We start from the raw sequence: 11,538 nt of genomic DNA, 5'->3' as shown, positions 1-11,538 counted from the left end.
AATTGTGCTTAAACAACCTGCGTATGTTGACACGTCTACCAAACTGATCTCTGCTATGTCTGACATTCCACTAATGTAACTCTCCAGTTTACCCCCCGCCACCCAATGTCTAGGTTATAGTGTTGACTATTAAGCATTTACTTTAGTATGCCAATTGCTTTCCCTCTTGCCCATATATACTGCAGGTTTAGCTAACTTTATGCCTTCAAATGGGTGCTTTAAGGCTCATAAAGCACTTCCGGCCATTGTAAAATGGCCATGGTGAAATGTTGTAAAAAGGTTGCACTCCCCATTTTCAGTCTTCTCTGCTGGCTTCCCCAGAAAGTCAGTGGAGAAGCTGACAAGGAAGGTTGCAAGCAGAGGATGTTGGATTTGAGTGGATTTCCCTCCCCTCTGTGCAAGGAAAGGAAATAAATCCCTTGTGTTGGAGGAACCAACCTCAAATCTAAAGAAAATGACCTCAAATCCGATGAAAATGCTAGTAAATGCTATATCATTCTACCTGGTGGGGCAGGGGGAGGGTCCAGGCTTCCTGGGGTGATATAAGGCCCATGTCATCCCCCTGGCATTCTGCTTCATGTCTGCATCTGGGAGAGTCAGGATTGTGGACAATCCTAAACTGAGGACTAACAATTGAAAACATGTGAACAATAGATTGTGCTTCAGCTCTTTCCTACTCACATTTCTGCTTTGAAATGTTAAGCTGTGCTTGAATTAACTAGCACAATCTAGAGTAACTAGAATAGGAAAGTCTTCCCCAAGTATAATAAGAAGTTATAGTCAGATTACTACTTCAGTCCTGAAATCGCTGCCTCTTCAGAAATGTTGACTGCCCAATGTTTGCCTATTTTGATCCTGTGCTCAGCTTGTTTAGTTTAAAAGAAAGTGGGGGGTAGATATCTTTTAGGAGAATGCAATTCAGTTCTAGAGCCAGTTTGATGTAGTAAAGGCATCAGGCTGGAAAACTAGGGAACCTTTGAGTTCTAGCTTAGGCACAGCTAGATAACTGTGGGCCAGTCACTTTCAGCCCTATAAAGGAGGCAAAGGAAAATCACTTCTGAAAAACCTTGCTAAGAAAACTGCAGGGACTTGTCCAGTCTCTGAGAGTTGGGACACGATTGAACGTAAAAGGTGGTAGGAAGGGAATCACTTCTACCTACTTATAATTCCAAACTGGGGTGGTTGTACAAGCCTTACTGCATTTGGTACCTCCATCTTCACCTCCAAATCTATAGTCATTCCTTTCGGTAACAAGAAAAATAATTATATGTTAAGGTCCATTCCAGCTCTTATTATTCTGCATTCAGTCATTGTCTTTTATGGAATTCTTGCTATTATGCATTTACCAGGCTAATACAACAGGATAGTTTTAAGTTATTTCTAGAGCGTGACGATCATCAGGGTGCTCCCCAGAGATCTTGTAACTGCTACTTTTTCAAGGACATTTCCTAGGGGGTCAATAAAATCTTATTGAAGATTTTGAAGAATATGATCCTATGAGAAGTCTAAATCCAGGATGTCTTGATTTACTAAGCTTGAAGCTGACTTGTAAGCAGACGGTCAAAATGACTAATCGCTGAAGTAGAAAGATCCACCGTTCCCATGTGATCCTGTCTGTGTCTGCAGCACCTCCCATCACTCCTTCTGGCAGGGCCACTCCACATGGTCATAAAGAGTCCATTGGAGTAATGAAATAGAGGATGGTAGGAACTTCAGGTATTGTGCCTTGGAACCTAAACAAGAGGCGGTTTCAGAAGCTGAGTGGTGTGTGTGTGTGTGTGTGTGTGTAATAGAGAACGCATAACTGCAAACAACTGAACTGAAATTGAGAACCAGAGTCTATGGCTAGTGCTCAATTTATAGCTATAATTTGGACCAGAATTTCCCTTGTTAAGTAAGGCAGTTAAGTAAGTCAATTTTATGACCTTTTTTTTTGCAAGATTGTTATGGGAATCACTGCATCTTGTTAACTAAGTCATGTAGTTGTTAAGCAAATCTAGATTCCTCTATTCCTAAAGCTTGGAAAGTCACAAAACGGCAATCATGTGACCCAAGGATGCTGCAACATGGTAAATACACACCAGTTGCCAAGCACTCAAATTCTGATCAAGTGACTGGGGATACTGTGACGGTTGTAAGCGTGAGGATAGGTTACAACTCAATTTTTTTCAGTACCATTGCAATTCTGAATTGCCCTTAATCAAATGGTTCTAAGTTGTCTTTCCACCTAATGATAGGACTATTTTTTTTATTAACAGGAAAAGGGCAGCTCCTCACTGGGGTAGCGGAGAAAGCAGACACTTGGGCGCTCAAGTTCTGCAGAGGGACAAGAAAAAGAGGCACTTGCAATGTTTAAATAGATTTTTATTTCAAGAGGTCTGCGAGTCAGACGTCCTTGTTCCGGAGACATTTTGATGTTTTGGCTGCAGACTGGGAGTGTCATTCACCAGAAGAAGCTGAATTTCACATACAAAGATGGGGATGTGTGGGAGAAGGGAATGAGCCAGAACTTCAAGGTTTTTCACAGCAAGACAAAGATTTACACCTTTCTCTTACAAGAGAAGCTGGCAAAAGGGATCGGGGAGGTGTGGGGAGAAGGGACACAGGTGAAAAACAGTCAGCAGACATTACAGTAGCCCAGGTACAATATAGCAACAAGAGAGCAGACAATGTAACCAGGCCTCTGATTTTTAATAAGCATGGTTGGAAATGAAGAGAGACTCACTGGCAGCTGCTCCTGTCTGGCCAGATGAAACGTATTTACCTTGGCAGGCAAGACTGTTGGCCTGTAAAGGTGGAAAAAGTCATTGTGAGAGAAGTAGGACTTTTGTCCCCGGTCAAAAGTAGAAATAGCATATTGGTTCACTTTTCCTGCCTTACTGAACTCATAGACAGCCACAGCAGAAACTTAGGTTAGCCATCGAAGTAAAAGTCCCTTCTCTTGCCGAGAGGAGACAAAAGAACTGTAAGGAATCCAACTTTCCCACAAACCTCTTTTGTGGCAGAATTGCTGGCAAATACAAGAACTCTCCTCCCACTTTCAATGTCTTTCCCCCAAAAGGCTCCTGGGTAAGTGTGATCAACACCATGATATAGCAATAGTCCTTAGATTTATATACTGGCCCATAATGCTTTATAGCACTCTCTGGGCTGTTTACAACATCAGCATAATTTGCATATTGCCCCCAGCAATCTGGTTCCTCATTTTACCAAATTTGGAAGGCTGAGTCAACCTTGAGCTCGTCAGGATCAAACTCCAGGCTGCGAGCAGACTTTACCTGCGATGCTGCATTCTAACCACCGCACCATTAGGACTCTTGTGATATGCAACATCACGAATCATTCCCACTAAAATTGTTTCGCCATTCTGCTTTTTCACTTAACCTTCTTGCCTCATCTCAATTAAAAATTGTGTCTAAAACTCTGTATGTTTAACTTTGGGGGAAACTGAATCATTTTTAACTCTCTCATTCATGGATTACAGTTGTACTTTTCAGCAATCAAGACAGCCCTTTGCTAAACCTTGCTATATGAAACATACCAAAGCACGCTTGACATATTCCTCCTGAGCGTTCTTCATGTTTTCTTTCTTGCCACTCCAGGTCTTGAGGGCAGAAGCTTGCAGGGCACGACCATAAGAGAAGGTCAAGGCCCATGGCTTGTGCAGAGGGCACTTATTGATGGCATTCAAATTGATGGAAGCCTCTTCTTCACTCTGACCTCCAGACAGGAAAGTGACTCCTGTGACCACAAGAAGAATGTGAGTAAGCCAGGCAGAAGTCTGTGAAAATTAGCTCTAAGTAGAGGAATTGTTTTTATGGTGGAAATTCAGCACTGAGAAATCCAGGAGAGAAATTCAAGGATTCACCCTCTACCTTCAGAGATTAGTATGTACTCTGACCCTTCAAGAAAATGGTTCCAGTTATATGGATGGAGTGCACCTTGACAAAATGGAGAAGTCCCCAAACTGTAAAGCGGGAAATACATGACTATAGGACTCCAGTAGCAAACAAACCGCTTATTCCACTCTTTGCGTGGTATAAAATATCAATAATCTCCCAGGTCAGCTTTCCCCAACCGGATGTGTAGGATCTGCAGTTCCCAGAGTTCCAGCCCCATAGTCCCAACACAACTGAAGAACCCCAGAATTAAGAAACTAACATTATTAATAACTTTTGTTATTATAAAATGCAACAGGGAAGCCCAAATGAACACAAGTAATCTATGGCTGTGCATGTGTCTACATAGCCCACTTTGGGATTAGAAGCAGGCAGAAAATTGGGGTGATAGAAGTTTGATTTTTTTCTTACCAGGCACTGCTGGAGGGACTGTGCGGCGCAGGGCAGTCACAGTGGCAAAAGCAATTTCCTCAGCTGCGTATTTGGTGGTACAGGCATGGCCGGGTGTTACCATGTTTGGTTTCAGAAGGGTCCCCTCCAGGTAGATATGATGGTCACTTAAGGCCTTGTACACAGCAGCCAGAACCTGTCCGTAAGAGTAAATCAAGGAAAGATGTAAATAATTTTATAAGATTTCCATTGTCAAAAGAATTCTCAGTTGTACCAGGAACCAAGGCAGGCAAAAGGCCTTTCCATCCATACCCACTGTACCCCATTGAGGTCAGTTGAGGAGCCCCCTCCTTCCCTTCCTCACCTTCTCTGTCACATACTGGCAGCGTTTGAGATCATGGTCACCATCGGGAAGGATTTCTGGTTCCACAATAGGAACAATTCCATTCTGTGATTCAGGGAAAGGAGAACCACCAATGATTAGAACCCCAAATTGACAATGCACAAAATAAAATTTAAAAAATCTTATTTCAGAAACCAGTGCAACCCCTTTTCAAATCACAGGCTGTGTTCAATTTTGGAACAGGGTGCAACAGCACTACACCAACTGCCAGTTGCTTCCTAAGCACTGTTTTAAGGTGCTGGCGTTAATCCTATATGGCTGAGGGCTTCGCTATCCGAAGAGCTTCCCCCTTCTCACAAATCTATTGGCCATTTAAGAACTTCATGCTGTTCCTTTGTGTCCTGATGGAGAGACCGCAGCCACGTTGCTGTTGAGAAAATTGTTTGACCGCCCACCCTCCTCACGTTTAGAAAAATCACTAGCTTTTTAAACCATTGCAAAAAAGGCCATAAAATTCAGTCAAGTTACATCAGGGGTCCCCAACTCCTGGGCCGCAGCCAACTTCCGGGCCTTGAGCTGTTCGGAACTAGGCCACGGAAGTGGTGAGCGTGCGTGCACATCCCCACTTGCGCGAGCAGTGGGCAAATGAATATACACCCTCCATTTGCCAGCATAGTGGGCGTGTGTCCACCACTCACAGGAACCATTTCCTCCCCCCACTGCTGTTTTGCAAAGCCGGAAAGGTTGGGGAGCACTTGAGATATGTGACCAATTTGTTTTCCACCATCACAACATACAGCCTTGGAGGGAGACTCTACTATGGTCATAAGTCAAGGACTACCTAACTTTGAATTACACAACTGCTTTTCAAATTAGCCGTTTTTATTTCATAGCTCCCTTGACTTCTTGCCCAAGCAAAAAAGATGGTATATAAATTCAATAAGTAAAGCCAATGTGATTATTCCCCATGGGTTCCTTTTTCCCTTCTTCATATTAACATTGCAGATGGCAATTGTTGGAGAAACCTGAAACGTAGAGGTTTATAACCACTGCCATAAACAATCATCTATTTTCAAGAGAGAGAAAAAACCCCAAATCTTATTCCTTTCCAATCTGTCCATGCTGTCTCTGTGAGATTGTGAGTAGTGAAGCATAATGTTTGGGAACGTTTATTGAAGTACGCCCCAGGGAAAATTTACAACCCCGCATCTAACTCCGGTCACCGGCAGAATTAAGGACATTGAAATGTCCTTGCAAAATTGCCCAGAACCATTTCTGTTGATAGACGACCACAAAAGAACAATTTCAACACCATCCTCTTGTGACATACTTGGCAGCTAAACGATGGCATTAATTTAAGGAGCTCTGCTCCACAGAGCTGTATTGAGCTAACTGAAACCCAGCCTGTCTCCCAAACCAGCCAGCAAAGAATTTTTAAAGAGAGATCAAACTTGGGCTCTGTTCCATGAATTGCATTTGCTCCATTATGATGCTTTCCCCTCCATTAAATATCAGTGGGTGCATCGATCATCACTGTAGCAAAAGAAAAAAGAAAAAGTGGCCACTATCCAACAATGGCCAGGATTCCTCTCCTAATGTCGCTGTGCGCCCACCTGCTGGCAGATGCTGGCATAACGAGCAAGCACATTGGCATTCTCAATGATGGCCAGGTAGGAAGGGGTGGTGGGAGTGATCTTCAAGACACAGCGCCACTTGGCAAAGTCAGCACCATCCTTCTTGTACTGGGCACAGCGTTCAGACAAGCCATCCAGACCTACAAAGTTAGAAAGAGATTAATAAGAATAAACTTCTTTGAATGCCTCAACTTGAACCTTCAGTTGCTCCATGAATCCCAAGATTATGTCGACTCCCTCTCGTAATCTCCCCGCCCATATCTGCTCACCCTGGGTGGTGGTCTCTCCGTTAGTTCCTGCAAGAGGCACAACACCTTTGTCAACCTGCATGGAGGGGGAAAAAAAGGAGGGATATCTGTCAAACCAACGACAGATTGCTACATTCTCATCAATACACCCCCTACTTTCCAAGAGTGATTAGAAATATAAATATACCCTTTTTGCCCCTATGGGTGGTCTGTATCTTCAGTCTTGGGTCCTCTACCCTGGGAGTTTGAAGATTTTGCACAGAATCTTAGTTCTTCCTAGGACTCTTCTGGGCGGAGAGCCAAGATTTTGCACAGCTCTTCCTAGGACTCTTCTGGGCGGAGAGCCCTGGAATCTCTGCTGGAGCCACTCTCCCAGCTTATGAATCGCAGCACCGAGTGCTCCCACCACCACTGGAACCATTTTGGCCTTTACTTGCCACAGCCTCTCTAGTTCAACCTTCAGGTCCAACTCAGTGGTGGTATGCTACCGGTTCAACTGAACCGGTAGTAAAAAAAAAAAAAAGCCAACGGTCAGATGAGAGGAGGGGAAAAATCCTCCCACTGAGAGAAAAACAAAGAGAAAAGTCTAGGATTGGCCTTCCCATCCACCTCTATGCTTCTTTATCCTCTCATCTGATTGGCCCTGCCGGTGTGGGGAAAGCTGCGGCATTAGGCAAAGCATGCCCAGCAAGCCACGCCCACCAAACCAGAGGTAAAACGATTTGAATCCCACCACTGGTCCGACTTCTCATATATGTAATCCTCAATTTATGACCTGTGACTTAGTGACCATTCAGATTTATGACAACCTACCTTGGGGCTTACCACCTGAATTTGAAGTTCTCTGACAGTACCTCCCCCTGCAGTTATATGCTGAAACTTAAGTGCTTAGCAACATTTGGCCACATTTATGGCTACATTTACAGCTGTTTGCAGCATCCTGTAGTCATGTGGCCCATTTTACTTACTTCCGATTTTCAGTAAAACCATACCAAGAGAGGACTATTGGTTTGCTTAATGAGAGCGGTGTTCGCTTAGCTTTCAGAAAGTATATAAGCCCTTGGAATTCTGTCAAAATAATTGAATGTAGAAATAGGAAACAATAGCTGATCCAAATGAAAAGATTATAAAGGGACCACTCTGAATATTTGTTACGGTTGTCAATCTCCTGTTACTACAGCAAAACTCTGTAGCCACCCTATCTCTCTCTTCTCCCTTGTTGGTCCCCCATTAAAAATATTTCAGTGTTTAGTGTGTGTATCTAAAAAACTTCCTGCCTATCATTAAACTGGGAAAAAGGGGAACCATGTTCAGTATATAGTTAATAATAAAATATCGCAGAAGTCATGGCATATTCTGCCTTCCTACACAGAATTCTTCTTCAGAGACAGTATCTAGATATGTTATGAGAGACTATTTAAACCCATTTCTCCAATCCAGTGGGCTCATATATCTTGGATTACGACTCCAATCAGCTCCATATAAAGAGTTCAATGCTGACAATGAGTATTAGCATCCATCAGGATCCATAACCATTGTTCCTATGCAATCTGGTGAAAGAAAATTAGGTATGGGTGAACTCAAACGTTCTGTTCCTCGCATTCTGTTCCGGTTTTGTTCAGACCATTCCATTCCATTCCTGCAATTTTAAGGTTTTGCAAAGCCCTAATCAAAACCCACCAGATGCTTACCTTGATGCCAACCAGGGCACCTTTGTCCTTAATGACCTTTGTGAAGACACGCCCATCATCGGCTTTTTGGTACATGGTCTCATGGAAGAGGATCACACCCCCAATGCAAGGGTTGACACGGTCATCTGCGGTGAAGAGCAGTTGCCTATAGAAGCGGCGGTTTTCTTCTGTGTTTTCGGTGCCAATGGACTGCAGGCGTTTGGCAATACTGCCTAAGAGGCAAAAGACAAAGCAAACGTGTCAAATGCTCAAGTTGAGACCTGCAGGCCTTTCAAAGTCCTGCTCCCCCCACCCCAAATTTTCCCCCACTGCCTCCCAACCCCAGCCCAATGCCTCTCAATTGTACCCCTTTGGCTCTTACCAGTAGACTCATCGGCTGCGAGGATGCCTTTGCCAGTTGCCACAATGCGGAGAGCGTTTTCTGATAGCTCCTTCTTCTGCTCTGGAGTCAAGGCTGGGTATTGGTGAGGCATCTTGAATGACTAAACTAGAGAAGGGAAACGAAGGGTTAATGGCTTGGCAACAAGATCCCTGTGGCTGAAGGATGATCAGCAGGGGGACCCAGGTGCTCTTCTGAATTCCCCAAAGCACAGCCCGTAGCAACAGTTTTAAGCCCCAAATTATAACTCAAAATGCATTTGGGGACAAGGAAAACTTTCTGTACTTCTAACAATCCCTGCACTACGCATGTGCTCAGCGGAGTCTTTAATATCTCATCCTTCCCAATTCTGAGACTTCATAGGTAGGTTGGAATGCAAGCCTGTAATTGTTAGCCAGCAGAAGCCCAGGATAACAGTCCTAGTGCGATACATCTGAAGGGTTTCCTAATTAGGAAAAAGGACACCTAGAATATGTTTATTCATTTTGAGCCACGATTTCGGTTCCAACTACTGTAATGGTTTACATGACTGGGCATTTATGATCAGGTCTCCTTGTTCCCTCGACTGCAACACAACCATACCGATGAGCCACCAAATGTTCCTACAGAGACAGAAAACCTGTCACCATAGAGATTAGAGGATTTCCGTTCAGGTTAAAAGCAGCCTGCCCCCATCGGGAAAAAAAAAAAAGAACCATTACTTCTCCTGTGAAGGGGGGAAAAAAATAACCCATCCAAGGTTATTTCAAGGACAAAGAAATATTTTATCCCAATTTTTAGCTTCCCTAACCCAGTATTCTGGTACAGCCCGTAATCTTTCATCTAGTCTCATTTTTCGTTCTGCAAACTACTATAGATTTTTTTTTAAAAAAAACGGAACTGCTCCCCCAAACATAAATTTAGAAGAGGAGGGGGGGGGGGGCAAAATCTGATCTTTTTAAGATTGGGAATTATCCTGGGAGGAAGAAGGGCAAAATCCCACATCCCTTAATTCTCCGGCGCAACAGTTACAGATTAAACTTCGCCACGTGACTTCATCCCCTGCTCCCCTTTCGCGGTGGTTCCTCTTTCCTCCCTTCAGCATATAATATAACCTCTCCAAAACAAGATTCTTGCATTTAAAAGAAAAAAGAATCAGGGAGAGAAATTAGAACCAATCCTGTAGCAACGCTCATTGTTTCCCTTCTCTCCCCCCCAACAACCCCCATTTCCAAATCAAGATGGCTCACCGCTCTCCTCCTTCGGAAAAGTACTAAATGCGCGCGCGCGCGGGGAAACAGCAACAGCCGCTAAGGAGCCCGAAACCCGAGTGAGAAGCTCGAATCGAACGCAGAGAGCCCCAGCGTTCCAAAATCGAACGTCACGTAACTTAGACGGAAAAGGGTGAGAAGTTGACTCATTAAGGTTGGTGGGGGGAGGGAAGACACTTAAAGGGCCCGAGGTCTTTCTCCGAATCACTGCAAAGTATTTAAAACACGCGCACACAAGGAAATGAAGCGTAACGTGGGCGGATGTCTCTGTTGAGTCGTGCACGGAAAAAGGGCAAGGGATATAGTACGAATGGCTTGGCCTTGATTGTGCAAAAAAAAAAAAAAGTCTACCACTGCATAAGTTTACACAAGCAGTAAAATTACACAATCGATAAGATGTGGTTTTCTAAAGGCCAGGGAAACCTGGGTACCGGTGGTAAAAAGATATAGCAATCCTCTCTTCAATTACTCTGCTGTAATGGTATGAAAGGGCAGTTAAAGAGCACGAGGAATAAAAACCCAACTGCTGAAGTTACATCAAATTGGTGGCTCCGTAGGGGTGTTTCCCCCCTCCTTTCTCCTTAACATCCTCTCCAACTTCAATTTCAGTACTGACCTTTCAAGGGGAAACCGGATCGCTCTTCCTTCAGCCCTTCTGTCCTTTCCTGAAGGACACATTACTATTTCTGGATCTTTCCCTACCCCACCGTGGGCCCATGAGTGCCAGGTCTCAGCTACCAAAAAGAATGCCCTGGGCATATATGGACTGAAAGATAGCAAAACACCATGGAAGTGATAAGAACAGGGAAGCAGGAGCATGAAGAAAAGAGACCCTTCATTAATAGGCCTGGGTGGAAAAATCCCAGAACGCTGGGTGCCTGCCATCTCTACAGGCTGAAACACTTCAGTTGGGAACAGCTCAATTTGGAATCACCAGATGTCCCAAAGAGTGGGAGAACGTCCTGACACAAAACGTAGCAAAGGCTGCCAGTGTAGATTCCTGGGTGCCAGCGGCTAAGGAAGATAGGTCCTGTTTGTTAACCTTTCTCCGGTATGGATGAGCCACAATGTGAGTAGATGCTGTGTTAGACCAGCCTTTGACCCAGTCCTGCATGGTTTTTATCTTCAGGATCAACGTGATAGATAGGGGCAAGGTCAGATGGAGGGATTCTGAACCATTAGGAAAAAAAAATTGTCTGGGGAATTCTGGGACTCAAAATCCACTTGTCTTAAATTTGCCAAGTTTGAGAAACACTGCTTTAATACAAGGAATCAGTGGTTTAGCCGCTTGAGGCCATAGAATTAGGTGTGGTTTTTTTTTTTAATAAGATAAGCTTAAGTGGCATGTTCTGTGCCAATCGAGCAGTGTTAATTCCAAAAACCTGGGGCTGGCGAGTGAAGGAGAGATATAATAGTTATTCCCAGGGTGTGTTCATACAACACAATGAACTGGCTTCCTGGATTGCACCAACCCAGCTCCTGTAGTTAATTGTTAATATGTGGTGTGAAGCCGATATTTTGTTAATTCCAGAAAATATGATTATAATTACATGACCATAATCCATGACTGATAAACACAGTCAAACCTTTATGAGTTTTAAATATTTTAAAAAGGAACACATCTGAGTTTGTACAGTACCTTAATCTGAATCAGTTTCTTCACAAAACCTATGTTTATTGTTTGAAGAAATATAGCAGGTGAGT

At 43.8% G+C, this 11,538-nt stretch overlaps 1 protein-coding gene across 1 annotated transcript; it reads right to left on the bottom strand.

The window, feature by feature from the left end:
• Positions 1-2,346: 2,346 nt before the first annotated feature.
• Positions 2,347-9,895, bottom strand: ALDOA (aldolase, fructose-bisphosphate A). Its single transcript, XM_026682341.2, has 9 exons — positions 9,814-9,895; positions 8,567-8,692; positions 8,206-8,417; positions 6,536-6,590; positions 6,246-6,406; positions 4,654-4,737; positions 4,311-4,485; positions 3,542-3,741; positions 2,347-2,786 (listed from the first exon to the last, which is right to left on the bottom strand). Exons 2-9 carry the CDS (start codon positions 8,676-8,678, stop codon positions 2,691-2,693), a joined length of 1,095 nt encoding a protein of 364 aa, XP_026538126.1. The 5' UTR covers positions 8,679-8,692; positions 9,814-9,895; the 3' UTR covers positions 2,347-2,690.
• Between the last annotated feature and the right edge of the window lie 1,643 nt (positions 9,896-11,538).

This window comes from Notechis scutatus, chromosome Z (genome assembly GCF_049901735.1).
Source record: "Notechis scutatus isolate UNSWTSFEM ecotype Mainland chromosome Z, rNotScu1.2, whole genome shotgun sequence".
Lineage (NCBI taxonomy): Eukaryota > Metazoa > Chordata > Lepidosauria > Squamata > Elapidae > Notechis > Notechis scutatus.
This window is presented reverse-complemented; position numbering and strand designations above follow the sequence as displayed.

Bases quoted from the DNA above. Each gene is read 5' to 3' on its own strand.
- ALDOA (XM_026682341.2), bottom strand. From the start codon at position 8,678: ATGCCTCACCAATACCCAGCCTTGACTCCAGAGCAGAAGAAGGAGCTA. The intron at 6,591-8,205 runs GTAAGCATCTGG...CCCTCCATGCAG, and splicing joins GTGCCCTGGTTGGCATCAAG to GTTGACAAAGGTGTTGTGCC. The intron at 4,486-4,653 runs GTGAGGAAGGGA...TCTTACGGACAG, and splicing joins GCCAGTATGTGACAGAGAAG to GTTCTGGCTGCTGTGTACAA.